The sequence below is a fragment of the Patagioenas fasciata genome, chromosome 17 (assembly GCF_037038585.1).
Source record: "Patagioenas fasciata isolate bPatFas1 chromosome 17, bPatFas1.hap1, whole genome shotgun sequence".
Lineage (NCBI taxonomy): Eukaryota > Metazoa > Chordata > Aves > Columbiformes > Columbidae > Patagioenas > Patagioenas fasciata.
Window position 1 is genome coordinate 4,300,779 of NC_092536.1, and position 18,985 is coordinate 4,319,763.

General features: G+C 46.7%; 2 protein-coding genes across 12 annotated transcripts in view; one reads left to right on the forward strand and one right to left on the reverse strand.

Moving 5' to 3' along the window:
• Positions 1 to 18,985, reverse strand: part of KDM2B (lysine demethylase 2B) — a 112,112-nt gene that overhangs the window by 69,977 nt on the left and 23,150 nt on the right. For 8 of the 11 annotated variants that reach the window (XM_065852003.2, XM_071815984.1, XM_065852002.2 and 5 more), the window contains 2 exons: positions 12,617 to 12,795; positions 9,679 to 9,785 (listed from right to left, as the gene is read on the reverse strand). In XM_065852003.2, the coding sequence (XP_065708075.1) occupies positions 9,679 to 9,785; positions 12,617 to 12,795 (286 nt within the window). Of the gene's footprint in view, positions 1 to 1,722; positions 1,830 to 2,143; positions 2,258 to 9,678; positions 9,786 to 12,616; positions 12,796 to 15,086; positions 15,175 to 18,985 lie in introns of those variants that run through there. The other 3 variants (XM_071815983.1, XM_065852007.2, XM_065852005.2) reach the window with 3 other exon arrangements.
• Positions 7,572 to 8,633, forward strand: LOC136109268 (lysophosphatidic acid receptor 2-like). The gene has a single exon (XM_065851806.1). The coding sequence runs from the start codon at positions 7,572 to 7,574 to the stop codon at positions 8,631 to 8,633; it is 1,062 nt and encodes a 353-aa protein (XP_065707878.1).

An 18,985-nucleotide genomic window follows, 5' to 3' on the forward strand; every position in this document is an offset into this window, starting at 1 on the left:
GAAGCCCCGAAAGGAAGTTACCTTTCTTCCGGCCAAACTGCAAAAAGTCACAGGTTGAATAATTGCTCAACAAAAAGGAAATTCTCAGTTTGTGGGCAATATTAGAGGTTCGCTTTGTTTTAAAGTAAAAAAATCAATTAATTTTCCAAAAGGTCAGATGTAAAATACACCACACTAACAAAAATTTCCTAAGACAGTGCTACCTACCAACAATCACCAGTTCATATGAAGAGATTCTGAAAGAACATAAATGGCCTAAGCATTAGCCAGCTTATTTATTCCTCAGTAGCCAATAATCTAAACTTGAAGCTGTCAATCTGTTTGAGAGGAAATAACTGAATTAAATTCCGTGTCAAATCAAAGTGCTTAAAATTTAGTTTCGTGAGAAAACACCAAGACAGAGATAACTGTGAACACACAACTCTTTTTCTCCTTTTCTTTCTCCGTTTTCCCCTCTGTTTCCTTGAAACTCCGCTAAACGCAACAATTTCCATTCCAATAAAGGTGGGTTTAGTGAAAGAGCCACATATGGTGATTAAGAAAAACCTACAAAGCGTTTGGGTAAAAAAAAAACAAAAACAAACCAGTTTTTCTTTCCATCCACAAACGAGCCATTCCATATTTAATTTCTGCTGTTAATCCTACAGGGCTGCTTTTGTCCAACCCAAAGAGCCACAGGAAAGGCTGAGGAGGCTGAAAAGCGATGTTCCGCCATACAGCAAGCTCGGCTGTCGCCAGCACCGGGCACAATGCCTTTGCATTGACCTCTGCAGCTCCTCTGCGATGCACAGCGCTCACACGGGCCCAGCGCAGCTCATCACACACCACCCAGCTCCAGCCACGGCAAGCAGCTTCTCCTCACTAACAGCTGCTCATCTGGGGAAACACTCAACTTTTCAGGTTTTTCCATAACAACAACAAAAAAGCCATAACGCAGCATACATGTTGAAAGAAATCTAGAAAGTACATCCCAGTGCGTTCCCTGGTCACAGGTCTCTCTGCCTCCAGTGCTCTGGGCCACGGCAGGTAAAGCAGGTTATGGGAACACAAGCCCAAACTGGGCACAGGGAGACAAGCTGATCGGGTACACCTGAAAAAACAGGCAACGCAAAAGATGCCCCAACTTGAATTTTTTCCACAACTGCTACCACATCCAAACCTTGCATATTCCACTTTACCTCCCTGCAGAGCCTCAGTCGGGGTTTTAAAACATGCAGCTGCTTGTAATCTGGTGTGGGGGAGCTTCCCTTCCTCACTGAAGAGTTTGGTTTATGCTCTCCACAAGCCTGAAATTGTTCTAGTGAACGTATTGTTATTTTGGAGGAAGGATTTGTGGCATAGGGAAAGAGGGAGCTTTCCTCCCCAAAACATGGATAAATTTGTTAAGAGAAATGATGCGAAGGAACATGGAGTAACCTGCAAACTCACAGGGAAGAACAAACACAGACATCTCCAAAGAAGAGATGACACAAACGAAGCCAAACCACTAAGCAAACACGTAGAGCTGGGAACGCAGAAACACCGCGGAGCCAGCGCGCATCCCACGCTCCCCGGCAAACCCACAATGCGCTCGCCACGCAGAGCCGCAAACCCGCAAGCAAACGGAGGAACAAAAGACAGCGACGGCCACGCCGGGACGCGGACGCGCAGGGTCAGGCAGCGGCTCCACGGCCACGCACGGAGCCCGGGGAGACGCGCGAGCACCCGCAGAGGCGGCGTTACCCTGGGCTCGGCTCCTCGTCCCCCGCAATAGGCACCGCGCACCATCCGGCTCTATTCCCTCTGGCATTGCGAGGGCTCCCCTGCCACTGAGCTCAGCCCATAAACCACTCCCAAACCCCAGCAGAGGCTTCTGTTTTTTGTTCGGGCCAATGAGGAAAGTATAGCTCACTCTTCCTTCCTCCCAGGAGCAGCGCCGGCTGGTTGAAATCCCTAAACCTGAAACCGAATACCACAAACCCATGAACCAACTGCAAGTGCCCGAGCGGGGAGAAGGCGCAGGCCCCGCTGCGGGCGGCCGCTCTCTGCTCTCCCCCGGGCAGGAGCGCTGCTCCCCGGCCTGGGGCTGCGGGGCCCTCCGGGCCTCGCCTCACGGTACCGGGGAGCGGGAGCCGGAGGGGAAACAGTGGGAAACAATAGCTACCTTGGGGCGACTCCTCACGCTAACGGCCCGACCCGCACCGAGCAACACTCCCACAGTGGGGCCCTGGGAATGAAGAGCCACAAATTACCCCACAAGACAAAAGAAACCATTGTCACCCGGGAGACACCGGGCCAGGCCCGGCCGCCCCACCCCCACAGCGGGGTCCCCGTGGGGAGGGACCGGCCCCCGGGCTTCTCCTCAGGGAAGGGACCGGCCCCCGCGCTTCTCCTCAGGGAGGGCCCCGCAGCACCCACCTCCCGCTGCCGGCTCTGCCAGGGACGGGCCCTGCGGAGCACAGGGCGGGATGGGCGCCAGTGGCCCCCCCGGGACCAGCCCCCGCCAGCAGCTTTGCCACAGGCCCCCCGCACGGAGCCCCGTTCCCGCCTCAGGCGCGGGGCAGCCCGGCTGTGGTAACCGGGGCTTCCAGGCTGAAGTAAAAGCAAACCACCACCTACCGAGACCGAACAGTAACTGATCATTAAACACGGTGTGTGCACCAGCACTTCAAAAGCACATGAAAGAGCCGGTTACTGCCCTGGGGGGGGTTACGATCTGAGCCAGTCAGACAAAAACAACACCTGAGATAAGGGAAGGCCCATTTTCTTCTCTGCACCTCAGGCTACATCGGAGATTTCACGAAGCGACCACAAATTACACTCTCAGATCACGCTGAAATTACACTCTCAGATCACTCTGTGGCCAAAGCGGCACCACTTTCCTGGTCCCAGCCTTGCCCGGGTCCCATCGAGGCGAACACCCAGCCCCGCTGTGCACGGATCCGTTCACACCTGAGCACGACGCTGCCACGCGTGGGGACTTCACAAGGAAAGTGTGATTTGCCTTCCAGCCACCAGATTTTGGCAGGAACAACCCACACAGAAGATCAGCAGAACTGTGCCCAGCTACCGTCTCAAACCACACACAAACCTGGTTCCTGCGGTGTACGTCCAGCTAGCGCCAGGAAGGTTACCTTTGGACTTCAAGAATGAAAAGGCCTGTCGTTTGGCTTTTTTGTTTTTAAATTGGAAGCTTTAATTTCTGAGATGGCACCCTCTGCCGCAAGGAAATGAACCGAGCTGCCAACTCACAGCAAGCTCCTGAGCGGCATTTTGGTATCGGTGAGAAGACGACTCGTTTCTCCATCCTTGCGACATGGCACCACAAACAATTTTAAACGCCAGTGCTTATTTCAGTTACATGTGTGATGCTGCAAGCCATCCAAGCACCACACAAAGGAGGATTCGACACTAACACATTGAGCTGAAGACATTAAATTTTATGCACTTTGCTAGCTTGGAAAGTTTTAATGAGAACTTGTGCTTATCGGTCTAATTTTCTTGTATTTATTTCTAGAGCGGTTTTGTATCACAAGCAATTCACAAATGACATACAAAGCGCATACGAGTATCCCACATGCATAAAACAGCACCACGTTGTGTTGTGGGACCTGCGAGCTCCCTCAATTCAAAGGGCAATCTCGTCTCCAGAGGCACACCCTCCGCTTCTAATTAGACCACAGCTCAGCAGAGCATTTTAGCATCTGTTTAAATCCATCCCTACTTAGTAAAGGAATGAATAGAAAGGAATGGATGGCTGAATAACAGCCTGGAGAGGGAGAACAGGGCTGAGTACATGGGAACACAGAAGCATCCTTTTGTGAACAGGTAGATGTTTCACACAAGATACCCCCTCCTTAATTGAACAATAGCAGCGACATAAAGACCTATTATAACAGTACTTATATATTTTAAGTAATAGGAAGAATTTTAGAAGTGAAAAGGGTGTTGCAGTGACTGAGGCTTTTCATTTGTTCCGTAACACAAACTTCAGCAAGTTCTTAGAAATACCTGTTACTATTTCTATGATTCTACAGTAGCTATTTCACTGCCACTGTTTTGCAAATAGTTTTGCAAGGCTATGAACACAAAACCTAATAAACGGAGAGGACAATAATTTCAGCAAGGCTATCTGTTTCAATAAATGAGAAATCAAATTAGTACTTTTTTGTTGTTGATTCAGACTCAGCTGTATACAGATTGCTTCAGTGCGTTTTGAATTTAAACAGAGAACTAAATCTGAGCTTGTTCTGAGCTACCTGGAAATAGCTATGGTGCCCCATGGCAAAAGGAAGCAGTTCTCAGCACAGTTCAGCTTCCTTTTATCACAATTTCCTACCCTCAGCATTTGCAGTACCACAGACATCTGAGGCGATACAAGAAGTTCTGCCCCTAAAGCCGATGTTTCACAGCCCTGCCGTTTCCTCCTGCCCTGGCTCTCGCTCCATGATCTCACTGCTATGTTTTTTCCACGCTTCTGCACTGCCCTTCAGTTGGCACAAGCATTTATGCAGCCATGTGGTGGTTTGGCCTGAAAAGTAACCAATTTTTCTTTATTTCTGAGTTGATTTTCAGCCAGACCAGTTGCCAGTCCAGTTTACTCTGCAGCTGCACAACGGCGTGTTCAAGCAATGAGCATGGGACAATGTGGGCACGGGACTGTTTTTTCAGGAGTAATGCCAACTTATATCAGTTTGGAGTTTGTCACAGGACAATCTCAGCTAGCCATACTGCTTAAGAGGTAGTACTTGGAACGCTCTACGTATTTTGTACATAAACCGTTTCCCCACCTCTAAGCCCTCTAAGGCTCCTATTAGGTAAGCAGTCATTTACTTACAGAGCAAAATAACCTCATTACCCAGAATTTTTCTAAAAAGTTAGTGGTGCAAGTCCAAGTGAAAGCCAGGGCGGTCTCCAGCGCGCAAAGTGCTCCTGGTAACCGAAGCAGTGCAGCAGATGGAGCGTTCTCTAACTCCACTCCCAGCACGGAACTTGACGTGCAGGAGCCAAGACAGACATTTGTGTCTGGTAATGCCATCTGTGTCTGCAAAACCGCAACGCTTTCGCTGGAGTGCTTTTTGTTTGTAGGGAACACGTTAATGGTGGGTATCGCATACTGCAAACTTGTAGTATTATGAGAATGTTAAGCACAAGAATGAAATAAAACAATCTGATTTCTGAGCAACAACAGTAATTAATAAAGCATATTCACATTGATGATTCACATAAAAGAATGGGCAGCATGAGACAAGTGACAGCACTGACATTTAGCTCCACAATTGAACACGATCTGTTTAATAAGGGCTTATACCCTCTGGGTGCTCACAGCAATATCTGGGACCAGTGTCTATACAGGAAAGAGTCAACCTCCATTTCCAAAGACGGAGAAAGGTAATCTCTTGGGTAGCTCATATTTAAACTGGACAAGTTCATGGAAGAGAAATCTCTCAAGAGTCTCCTAAGCACATGGAAACCACTTCCACCTCAAGACAGTCCCTGCCTGAATGACAGACAGTGGAAGTTCAGAAGATAATTTTAAGGGGCAGCATCATTTTATACTCTCACTGTTCTTACACTCCTCCCAAAGCACCTATGACAGCAGCCAGGTTACTGAGCACCACAGATCTTTGTCCTGCTCCAGCACAGCTTCTCTTGTGCTCCCTGACTAACGATGTTTGTTATCACTTTTATCTCTCCTGCTTCTTCAGTCTGATGAGGGTTTTGTGCCAACAGTGCTGCAAATCAGCCTTCTCTAGTCTTTCTTCTAGACGATGCTCACCAGCAACATCCTCACTCTCACTGCTCCAGCCACATCACCCTCGCCTTTAACTCTCACGCAGCGTAACTCCTTTTCCCCACATCAAACTCTGTTGTCACATTTCAAGTGCTTACAGTCTTTCACTGTTTAGCTTCCCTCTACCTATCACATCTACTAGTTTAATCAAGCTGTCAACCTCCACCTTCACTTTGCCAGTGACAGCAACCTCAGTGGCTCTGTGTCTGCTTCTCCGACAGGCATCTCCTCCCTTTCTACCAGGCCATCTCCCACACATGGGAAAAGCTCCATGTCAAAATCTGTTGAATTGCTACTTCTCTAAAATCCCTCTTTGAAACCTACCATCTGGCATTTCATGATGCAAGTAGTGAACTGCAAGAATATACCGGTTTTTTCTCCTAAATTCTGTTAGTCATGTTGCTACTTTATCCTTTAAGCCACCCCTGCCTTGCGCTTTGTTTACTTGCTACATTTTTTCAGCATCTGGAGTGTGCCGGCTCTACGCAAGGGACCACTTTCTTTATTTCTTACCTTCTACAATCTATGAATATTGAAGCCCTAGATCGTGATCTGGTTTCTTAGCTCTAGCATATTATAAATGTTCTTTAGTAGATTAACTGCTTGGGAAGCAAGTTGCCTGGGTTCTGTTTTCTGCCCTGCCACTGGCTTATTGTGTGACCTTAGGCAAGTCACTGAGGACATTTCCAAATGCACATGCAAAATGTGGTACTGCTGTCCAGCAGTTCCAAACCTTGAAAGGATCTGAAGCCAAGCTACTGAAGGACTCTGAGTACGCTGTGTGAACTGTATGACACATCTGTATCCTGTGAAGTGATTTCTTTGGGTAGCACTTTTGGAGAATTTACTATGTAAGGTCAGTCTGCCATTTTCAAAACCAGAAAATAAAAATGCACTTTTCAAAGGGATTTGATTAAAGATTCTATTCAGCAAACTGTAGATTATGTTTCAATTAAAAGTATTGTGGCAGTTGCACATTCCCCTGAGATCTGGAGCCTTCAAAGAGGCAGCTGATGGCTCTTTAGCACCTTTTGTGCCCCACTGTGCCTGTCCCCACATACACACCTCGGGTGGTACCAAGGTGCTGATAGTCACATCCTCCCCTAGATCAGGGTCAGGGTGACTTGATCTCCACGAGCTGGTGGGACAGGATGGGTGGGACCCTCAGTCAATTGATGGGGTCCTTAATGAGACCCTGAGTCAATTGGTAGGGTTGTTAGCAGAGGAGGTACCCAGAGTAGCTGCAAAGCTTCTGGACCATGTTGTAACGCCCACAGCCAGATTTGACCAGACTATAAAACAGGGTTCCTGCCAAAGGCTCCCTTTGGAGTGGTCTTCTCAGAGCAGTGGGTCAGTGAACTGGAGCTCTCTCCTTAGCCTGGAACTCTGTCTAATGAGACTTCCTGGGATTGAAAGTGCCTCACCTCCTCTTTTGGGTGAGTGGTAATTTACTGGATATATCCTCAAATGAGTCCTTACCTAACCCAGATGAGCAATTATTTCTTGTGGGTACCCTGGATTCAGAGGGCTCTGGTTTGTTTCTTGTATGTGCATGCATGCTGTGGATCCTCATTATTCTTATTTTGCTGTACCCCAATAATCTCATCAACTGATATCTGAACCTGTATTTTATGTTGTCGGAGTGCTAACTAACTGTATAAACCCTGTTTCTGGTCAGTTTATTGGCTGCACTTCTCCAGCTAGAATAAAGTCTGTTTTAGAACTTGCTGTCTGACTAAAACTGACTTTGGGGTGCCTCCGTGACATTTAAATTGGTGTAGTCAGCAGGGTATCAGAAATGGAGGAACATGGGAGGATAGCAGCAATAAAGCACTGTTTCTACAATGAGACTGTGGGCTTCTTCTACAACAACAGCCGCAAAGAGCTGACCACGTACTGGAGGACGACAGACATGCTGGTGGTGGCCCTGGGCCTGACGGTGAGCGTCATTGTGCTCCTCACCAACCTGCTGGTCATCACTGCCGTTATCATCAACCGGCGCTTCCACTACCCCATCTACTACCTGCTGGGGAACCTGGCTGCCGCCGATCTCTTCACCAGCATCGCGTACATGTTCCTCATGTTCCACACGGGGCCTCGGACCGCAGAGCTCTCCCTCAAGACCTGGTTCATCCGGCAGAGCCTACTGGACACCAGCCTGACAGCCTCCGTGGTGAACCTGCTGGCCATCGCCGTTGAGAGGCACCAGACTGTTTTCACCATGCAGTTACACAGCAAAATGTCCAACCAGCGCGTGATGATCCTCATCTTCTGCATTTGGGTTACGGCTCTGCTCCTGGGGCTCATCCCCTCCTACGGCTGGCACTGCCTCTGCGCCCTGGACAAGTGCTCCAGCATGGCTCCGCTCTACAGCAGGAGCTACCTGACCTTCTGGGCCATCTCCAACCTTGTCATCTTCCTCATCATGGTGGTCGTGTACATGCACATCTTCATCTACGTCAAGAGGAAGATGATGCGCGTGTCCAAGCACACCAGCTTCCACCCTGACTATAAGGAGACCATGATTAGCCTTGTCAAGACGGTCACTATCATCTTAAGTGCTTTTGTCATCTGCTGGACCCCAGGACAAGTCGTGCTCCTCCTGGACGGCCTGGACTGCAAGAGCTGCAATGTTCTAGCAGTGGAGAAATATGTCCTGTTGCTGGCAGAGATCAACTCCCTGATAAATGCCATCATCTACTCTTACAGGGACAACGAGATGTGCAGCACCTTCCAGAGGATCCTCTGCTTCATGTGTTACAGGAATTCCAAATACACCCCCGCGGTGGTGAAGTTGAACACCATGGACCACAGGACACCTTCTCAGAATGGGCACTTCACTGTGGATTCCTCCATTTAGCTCTCGATCGAGTGGAAGAGCAGAGAATAGTGACCTGCTTCTGAAGCAGAGACTTCTTTGCTGTGCCGAAGCAGAAATATTCCTAGAGATCCTTGTCGCCGGGAAAGGACAAGATGCTTTGAAGGATGGAGTGTTATTTAGAATGAAAGCTGATCACCCAAATCAGGCCCCGGCCCAACATATCAGACAGGGCAAGGCCCTCTGGAATACCTGCGAGTTGACTACGTTGGGCCATTAAAACCCTCTCACGGAAAGAAATACATCCTGGTGGGAGCAGAGGTGGTAGCAGGACTATCAATGGCTACAGCTGTCAGCATTGCTACTGGAGACCAAACAGTGCGAGCACTGTGTGAGTGGTTTAGTGTTCTACCCACCACTGAGACTATCCAAAGTGATAATGGCACATATTTTCTAGCTGCTGTGGTTCAGGATTGGGCTAAGGGGGAAGGTATTAAGTGGGTGTTTCATACACTGTATTACCCCTAAGCCAATGGGATTGGGGAACAGACAAACGGTTTGATTAAAAAACACGCAGATACTTTGCGAGACAGCTGGGACACACAGTTGGTACAAGCTGTCCTCATCGTCAATAACTGCTGGGGGAGCTATGGAACCCATATTTTATGTTGTCAGAGTGCTAACTAATTGTATAAACCCTGTTTCTGGTCAGTTATTGGCTGCACTTGTCCAGCCAGAATCAAGTCTGTTTTGGAACTTGTTGTCTGCCTAAAACTGACTTTGGGTTGCCTCCGCGACAAGTATTTAAAATAAAATATGTTGAACTTTTAAAATTAAGATTTAGAACAGAATATTTATCTCTTAAAGATTCTAACCACAGGCTTTAAGAACAGGAAGTATTTGTAAAGTTCTCATATACACAACAGTTCTCCTTAAGAGCTGGTACAGTCCATCAGTTGGTGTTACACAGCTCAAGCAGGTCACTGAAACATAAATAAACCATTATTTCCTCTCCCACCAGCTTTGGGGTTTAAAAAGAATCAAGGAGGCCAGGAACAGAGCTTTTTAAAGACTTAAACATACTTACTTTTTCACTTTGGGGTATTTCATCTCTGAAATAGCATTGGTAGCATCTGTCTGTCTCTCCTTCAAATGCTGTGGCCACATGTTGTCCACCCAGTCGACTAAGTCCACCTGAAAGCCCCACCAAAATCCACAGTTAATCACTGAATACACAGCAGGATATCCCCCTGTTGGCCAAACCTCTGACAACAACAGCAGCAACTGCTCACAAACAGCGAGAACCTTGCTGGTCAACAAAAAAAGTCCTATGGACCCAACTGGTTCAGGTGCAGCACTTCATAGCCACAACTCACCCCTCACAGCCCAGAGCGAAGGGAGTTTTGCAGCTGATTTAACTGAGTGCAAACTCTCACCTCGGGGCACCTGTGAGCACCTGTTCCTGCAGCATCACCTGCTGCCAGCACCAAATGCATTTTTATAGTCAATAGCCTAGAAATTGCATTTATAAGCACTAAAATACAAACATAAAAGAGATTATATTATGCCAATACCTTACATTTCAAGGAACATTAACACCACTGTTCCGGCCAAATTCTGGTTTGAGTAATTACATTATCAACTACTGCACACTTCCTTCATTGTTGTACTTGGGTATAAAATTCACCCAAGTTCTTGACCAAAAGCCAAACTTTTAGGAAGCATAGGCAGGAGAAAACAGTGCAAATCAAGCAACTGGGAACATACTGCCAGCAAGGTGAGCAAGAGATAGAGACCGAAAATTGTTCAGGGACACTGAAAGGGACACAGCTCCTGTGCTGGGTGACCAGAGCATGGGCTGCAATCTGTCCATCGTGGTCCCAGCGAGGAGAAACCCGTCACTCATCCTCTGGTCTGTTTTATGATGGAGCCTGCACTGGAAATCTGTAACACTCCCTTCGGGTTATACAATTGCATCTCTTGTGCCAGGTTTCAAACCAAGGGGAAGCCCCGGCCAGCTTGGGGCTGTAGTGCTGCGTTCGGCCACTGCGTGGCTGCACATCCCGACCCAGCTCCAAAAATCATCATGTGTGGATGAACCTCCATTCCTGGGTCAGTAAGGACTGCAAGGCCTGCCCTAGGCGTTGGGGACAAAGCTGTCCCCTGATTGCATGCAGAAGAACAGAGAAGTCTCACTTAGCAGCCTCCTGCCTGCTCAACCTTTTAAAAGACCCACCCCAGAATGTTATTTGTATGAGTCAACTCAACTCTTTGTATCCTCAGAATAGGGCAATTAGCACATGAAATTCTTGCAGATTGGGGCTGACCCCTATTTATTTCTCCATCTGCATCTGTTGATAACACCCAGAAGAGGCAACAGGAGATAATGCAGCCAGTAGGAACAGGATTAATTGCATCAACATCACAATTGTGTGTGAAAATAAATTTGATGTCCTGATTCCAAAATAATTCCCACATTCTGATATTACAACCCACAGTCTTTACACAACAGGAAACGTGAATCAAGTATTTCTGCATTACACGGGCTCAAAGACCTCTGCAGAAGTCAAGGGAATCACTTATACAAATATAGGATTTGACTAGTATCTGACTTTATGTCCTGGGCTTCCTCTCAGCACCCACTTCCCCAGCACCCTCTTTTCTGTTCCCAAGTACCTACTGGGAATGCAAATATCTCTTTCAGCGAGACCTAAATATTCCTGGTTTTACAAACAATTGTGCACTCAGGCCATACGAAACAGATATGAAGTATTCATTCACATGTGTTAACAAGTATCTAATTGCACTTTCCAGTTTTCAGCACCCAGGAAATTCGCACAGATGTTTTAAAAGCTCACTGAGCATGATGTGCTTGGGAAAACTGGGATTGGTTGAACACCAGAAACTCCCCAGAGCATTTCCAAACTTCCCACTAGTGTATGGATGACAGCAAAAAATGCACAGACATTTAAATATGTGCTTAATATTAAATTTGTGATATGTAACAGAACACAAAAGCTTGCTTAAGAATTAATTCTACAAATCAGCAACTGGAGCTGCCATCTATTCTCCACCTGTTGCGGCAGAGGTGTGGTGTTTATATTGTCTGCACAGGCAAGAGATGTCCCCAGCAAAAACCCTGCTGGTGTAACTACAATAGCATTCAGAAACGTGGAGGAGAAGAGTGTCTGACGACAAGACATCACAGAGCTATAGTTTCACACCCAGTAGTGACACGAGCAGAGACAGAGGGAACGCATAGCACAGACGCTCTGCTTTGAGAAGTCCCTTTGTCCCCTGATCAACCAGGACCGATGCCCAAAGTCTCTGCCGAGCGTCCCAATGAAACCCCCGTTTCCTCCATCCCTGTGTGATCCTGAGTCGATGCACCAACCCTCACCCACACGTGGCTACATTTTAGTGATAAGTGAAATCACCTTTATTAACAAGGTCACAGTTTCGCTGCTGGTGACTCCACTGGGAAACCAAATCACAGGAGCTGTCTACCTTTAAAATATTATACAAATCTACCCCCTTCCTCTGACACCGCCAATTCTGACACAGCAGTAATTATGCTGATTTAATTAAATAACATATAAATTCCTACATTTGATACATGTGTTTCCGAGTTTTTGTTTTGGAGGCCCCTGAACATTTTTTAGTTAATGGGAGGGTTCATAGATAAGGAATTTAAGCTTGCTTATAATAGCTTTAAATTTCCTCCTCCTTAGAGGAAGAAAAACAATAGATAGGTATTTAATTTTGGATGGAATTTCCCCTAAATACCTTGGAGGAACTGGCTATCTGGGCAAATTGAATGATTAAGAGCTCTAATACCTGTAAATTAAGTTCCAGTGCCAAGGAGACCAGCTTTCCAGCTAGGTGAAAAAGAGATGCTAACACTAAACAGACAGGAGTTACAGGTACTTCACGTCGCCTTGTTTAAACTCCATGTTTTAGTTATTGCAAAGCAACTGGTGACAGGGGAAGCTGCGAATAAACACCAGCACCACAGGGTCCCTTACCACATTGGGCCGCTTGACGATGTTCTCCAGCTTCGTGTGACTGAACTCCAGGCTGATGACGTTGTAGAGCTTTTCACGCTGGGCCTCCGGCGTTTCGTAGTATCTCACAAACTGGGACATGCTCATTTCAACGCCCCTCTGCGTGTTCACGTCCATCACGTCCACTATCCGTCGGCTTCCTGCAAACGCACAGAGACACTCTCAGAACATTTACCTTTGCTATATATATACATATGTATATGTATATACATTCTCAAAAACTGCAGGGAAACTGTTATTAGAGGACAAGCAGAGACCAACATCAGTCCCTCCATGGGTCCTGAGCAGCTCGAGCAGGGAGCGAATTTGGACAAAAACTTTGTGTCCGGTGTAACACTGAACAAGTCACTTGTTCTCTGTGTTTCAGAGAGACTGAGTTTCCACCTTTCCGTGGACTGACATTAAAATCCATGCAGAAGCGATATAATACGGTAACAGGGGGCATGCAAGACAAATAACTCTCCAAATCATACTCTGCAATTTTCTAAACATCCAGATGCCTCTCAAGATGCTTTTACTCGTGTACAAAAATTATCCAGAAAGAGCAAACTGCCTTGCATGACCGGGTGCTATAAACTGCCCAACACCTTCTACGGAATGCTGAGTATTCGCAATTCCAGCCATCGCCGGTGGAGATGAAAGCACTAAATGCCACACAAGAGCAAACCCTCGCTTTGGATCTCTCAACAAAAACTGCAGGACATACTCGCCCCTCCTCGAGTGGCAGACATACAAGTCTCATTAGCACCAGAATGTTGAACAGGAGTTTTACTTGAGTCTTCAGCTTTATACAGATTAATCCACAATCTTCTCTTCGGCCAACTGGAAGGTTTCACCTCTCCCAGCAATTTCATCATCCTAATTAGCAGGTCATTTGTGTGCGAGCAAACGGGAGCCCATGAGATTCATGCTTCATTTCCAGGAGAGAAGGATTCCAGCAAACAAACTCGTGACGCTTCCAAAAAATCACTCCAAAACCATTTTCACCACCGAAGAAATAACTCAAAATAAATTGCAGTAAAACAAAATAGAGGGCTGATATATTCCATCAGAGGGAATTAATAATTACAGACCCTGGCCTATTATGTACTGGGGAGCAGTATTTCAGCAAGAGTGACCGTTTGGATTGCATCACTCCATTAAAAACATCCTTAGCCACTGATAGTGATGACAGTGACAGATGTGATAATGATTTTGGAAGGAACTCAAGACCATAAAGCTTTGCCATCAACGTGAAAAAAATATACAATGTACATCTGGAATAGTTCCACTGGTGGGTCAGTCAAACTCTTCAGTCCAAGGGCTGTGAACAGGATTTCATCCTCAGCCTGAGGTTGAACTGTTCGTGGTGTTGCCACCTTGAGACAGGACAGGCAGAAAGTTCAGTTATGCGCAAAAAAAGCACGAGAGTCCTTAAATTTGGTATTTACATGTTTGAAACAAAACGCATAAAATCTAGTTTTGGGTTGGGGTTGTTAGTTTGTTTGTCTAACTGTTTACTATCTAGGGGGAAAAGTATTTTTTCAACTCAATGGGTTGGTAACTGGGGTGAAGTCCTGCTCAACAACAGTCGGCCTGATTTCTGGCCGGGATTAAACCAGTGGCTGAAGCCCAGAGAGGTTAAGTACATGGATAGTGAAAAATTATGTTTGAAGGACTGTGTGGCAGAGTGTAGGATGTGCCACATGACAGTCTGGGTTTGATCTCAGCTTTGCTGGAAGCGACCTTGTACAGCCTCTCAATTATCCCTCCTGAAAGGAAAATCAGCAGTTACCTGATGAATTAAAAATATGAGGCCCAGTTCAATAGCAGGTTTGTTAAATGTGCACGATTACCAATTACGGGCAGAAGAGCTAAGATTTGAATTGATAGTCTCTTGACTTCCAAATTAAAGAGTAATTTGAGGGGATGTTTTTCTCTTAAACCACACCACTATCAAACAAGCCCATACATAATGATTCTTGGAGTACCGCTCGCAAAATTTGAGACGTATAATTACAAGTTAACAGCCTCGTGCTTGCTGCCCACTTCCTAGTGATTCTGGCTTACTGCCAACTTTATCTCTTCTTTCCTGAAAAGATTCAGCCCTTTCTTCTATTTCCTGCCCCTAGGAGAAAGCTGAAAAATATCATCCAGAAGGGGAGACAGGTGAATGACAAGGGAAAGAATAACACAGAGGCTCCAAAGAGCAGTGACAGGCCGAGAGACCTCAGCTCAGGCTGGATTTCTGAATTTTACTCGCTGTACCGTTTCTGTTAACCATTTCCTAACTGCCACACTCTCGCCCTGTCCCCTAAAAGGGACCCCACTCGGCCAAGCCCAACGCATCGGTTCCCAGCGGGATCTCGGTCACGCTGGCAGCTTCCTGCGCTCGCAGGGACCGTGTTCCTCGCTTTGGCTCATCCCTCACTGCACCTGGATTAACATATACCTGCATCCCAGCTGGCACAGAGCATGTCCTCCTGCCGACACGGGAAGCTCCGCTGCACCACGCATCGCCTCATCCAGGACTTTTTTCCAATACAACTCTTGACCAGAGAAGGTGTTTCCTCTCCCGCGGCCGATGTGACTCAGAGGCAAAGTGGTGATGCTGAAGTTCACTGAAGGGGATTTTACAGCCTAAAGAAGAAATGTTTTCCTCCTCTCCTGCTGCTTACTCATCAAGCACAAGCAAATCCCCAAAGGAGCATGAAGACAGTAACTAAGAAACAAGCTAGCGCCATCTTTGACAAGAGGAACAGACACAAGCACAGAGGAGAGTGAAGAATCAGTTGCAGAGATGTAAGCTGGAAAACCAAATCAATCAGGAAATCCACTTTAGAACTATGCCTCATTTGAAACCTTAAAAAAAATAAAGTTACTCCAGCCCACATTTAGTAAAATCAAGGGGAGGAATAGTATATATAATATTTTTCCCCTCTATTTAGAGGCCTTCCCATGCCTCAACCTGAAACGGCTTCAGACCCACATTACCCAGGCTACCAGACTCCAGTCTTCAAAACAGCCCTCCCTCTTCCCTGACGTGGATTTAGCATCAATAACAGGAGCGGGGCAATCAAGAGGTCGTCCTTAAACACAGCAAACACGAGCCAGGCAGTAGAACACAAGAAATGCACAGAGGTGTGAATCACAGGTGAAAATTACACCAGCGGTTTCCAGGCTGCTGCCTCTTCCCCAGCCACCACGGGCAGGGAAAGGTGCGACTCTCCCACCGCAGAGGAATGACGAGATGTCCTTTCTGTAAGAATGATTATTAAGCCTGCCCATTAAGAGGATAAAGCAAGCTCAGGGAATTATTTTAACCCTCTGTGACTGAAGTGAGATCTGTGCCCAAGGTCCAGCATGGCACCTACAGCCAGAAGCCAACCTCAGACGCAGAGGGACAGGACTGCTGGTCCTTTCTAATCTTCGTGCTTCTTACTGGGAAAAAAAAAGTCCTTAGTTTGTAAAGGAGGATTTTTGGCAGGGCCTTAGGAAATCTGCTAACTTCACTAGCGGGTTAATTGCACCTAAAGACCGAGGCTTTGCCTTGCATCGCGGGTAATCCCTCCGGAGCTGGAAAGCACGTTTGCTTCTGCTGCCCACAGGAGACACCGACGCCATCCCACCCCAGATGGGAGGGACGTGAATAGCGGCACAAAGTCCTTGCTCAAGTAGAGTTATTCATGACATTCCCTGCATTTCATGCCCAGGGTAAGAGCAAGTTAAGAGAGACACGTCCCTGTCCCATCACCCCCAGATCCACCCCAGGGCGCAGAAGAACGAAGGGCAGCGAGCGCCCAGTTTGGACACTCGCGCCCATCTCTCCCACACGCCGCCCAGTTTGTTTTCTCCCCCAGTGTTTTCCCAGCCTGGTTCACCACCAGACAAGGATCCCCAACCCACCCAGCTCCCCCTTTGCTGTGCTCTACAGTTCCTCTTACATCCCCCTCGCCCCTGTGTGCCCCCCAGCACAAGCATTTCACTGGTGTGAAATGATTTCCTTCTTATGGAGATGTAAAGCTATGAGTACCTGACACGTACCTTCCTCTCCTTCCCCTCTTCAGTGTCTGCAGCTTCATCATTTGGTATAAAACTGCCAAATTGCAATAACCCACATTATTAGGGTTTTTTTTTCACGCAACAAAAGGTATTTAGAGCATGTCCACAGAAAGAGCTTAAGCCAGCAAGAAGTCTTAAGCCTTAATGCTATAGGACTAGACTAAAGAAAGAGGCTCAAGGCAAATAATGTGTTTTAGTGGCATTATATAGAATCAATTAGTATCATTACATCTACCCAAAGCATCAACTGTTCATTTTCATTGATTTTTTTTTTTGAAACGTCAGCTAGTGAAAATCACGTGGGAAAAAGAAAAACTATTATAACATTCATTCAAAGCAGGTTTAGTGGTGTTTATATCCAGACATGAACACGACTGGTTTTAGCAAAACTGTCCCGGTTTAACAAAGATCTTTTTTTAATGAGTTTGGGTGTGTTAGGCAAAGGACAAACTTAAAGATGAGTTCAAACAGGAAGCTCAGCTCTAAAAGTAGAAGTGGTTCTACTTCCAAAATGGCGAGTCAGCGGACATGCTAAACATAGGCAAGGGAGTGCTACAATATTTCATCTTTTATTTCTAAGAGCCAAAAAAACAGCAAAAAAGAGCATCGAATACCTTATATTTATTTATTTTGTTGCACAGAAGCTCTAATCATGGTCCAAGGCTCACTCGCCAGGCCCTGACGCACAGCTCCCCCATGGAAACTCAGGACAGAGGTAGAATTCTACACCCATCACATCTTACCCCAGCATCCCCCCGTGCTGAGAGCTAAACCAGCATTAACTAACTCACTAACTGTATATATATATATATATTCCTCCCCGTCTCTGTGAGGGAGGCAGACAGTGCGAGTTTCCTGCCAGTTCAACTGTCTGAACCATCTCACTGCAAGGGAGGGAATGAGTGGGCCAGCAGTTCACACTTAATTGGCATGGCAAAAAATCAAGCTGTTAGATGCATGGGGAACAGAGACACTACACCAGGACACATAATAGGCACCAACAGTGAAAACTAGATGCCAGTGTAGATGACAAAAAGATGGCCTGGCACTAGAGCACAGCAGGGGAATTAGAGGGACAAGGTTCTATTTCCAGCCTGTCATGGACACTGGGCAAGTTTTAACCTCTCTCTGCCCTGGGTCCTGGTTTCACGATACAAACTGTTCAGCAGTGCTCAAGAAACTGCTGAGGCTTAAATAATGTTTTTAAGCAGGGTCAGCTCCCTGCCTTTGCCAGCACGGCCCCGCAAACACGGGTGAGGATGCGTGCCCAGCGCCCACGGGGGAATCCACAGCGGCAGGAACCGCAGCCCCAGTGGCTCCTCTGACAGCACAGACCTGAGCCTTCCTTCCTAAACAACCACCTATTTAAGAGGCACAAACCCAGTGCATGGTAAATGAGGTGATATCATCTGAAAGTCTGCAATACACCACTTTATACGGAGAGATTTCCACTCTATATGTGTGCTGCTCCACCTTAGTATCGGTGCATGCCAAAGTCCCGGAGGGTTTCTTCAGAGCTGCTACAAACTGCTTCAATTTTTAACCAACCACGTAGAGCCCTCAGACTGTAGGAAAATCACTAATGTAACCTTCACTTGAAAAAAATCCATTCAGAAACTCTGAAGTCTCGTTTCTAATTTTAATTCTGCCCAAGAGAGAACACAGCACAGCTCCACAACTTTGTTATTCTTCCTAGACCTGAGCAAACAGGGAACAGAAACGGCTCAGAAATCACATTACGTTGTCTGATCGACATACGTGACTGCTGGGGTCCCACGAAGAACTAAGAGATCCCACGATAAACAAACAAAACCCATCTGTCAAGTCCTGCTGGTCCTGCTTACAGCAAAGTAAGTTCATCTCTCTGTCATTATGGGTTCACAGTTGGTAAGAGCATCCTAATAGCACTTGCTGGAGCCTGGAAGGATTTCTCTGTCCTTCCTCACAACCCCGGGGAGATCGGGGAGATCAGCAGCCTCACCAGAGAAAGAGGCATCCAAAGAAAACAGGAGAGGTCGCTCAAGGGAAAAGAAAGAAAGAAAAAGACACAGACAAAAGGATGAGGCAGGAATGCTGTATTTAGACCTGCTGGGTGGAATTGGAATGAATCGCTTCAGTAAAACAGCACCTTTTTTTCTTAATTGTCCAGATGCTTCCTCCTTGTAGTTCTCATATTTAAAAATAAACGCAACAGCCAGCAGTCTGGCCAGCTCACACCAACTGTACTTACAAGCCCTTTTGTTGACAGACCTTTGGTTTACTCCATCCTAGCTTACAGGAACTTGGAAA

Coding starts and splice junctions, on each gene's coding strand:
- LOC136109268 (XM_065851806.1), top strand. CDS start 7,572: ATGGAGGAACATGGGAGGATAGCAGCAATAAAGCACTGTTTCTACAAT.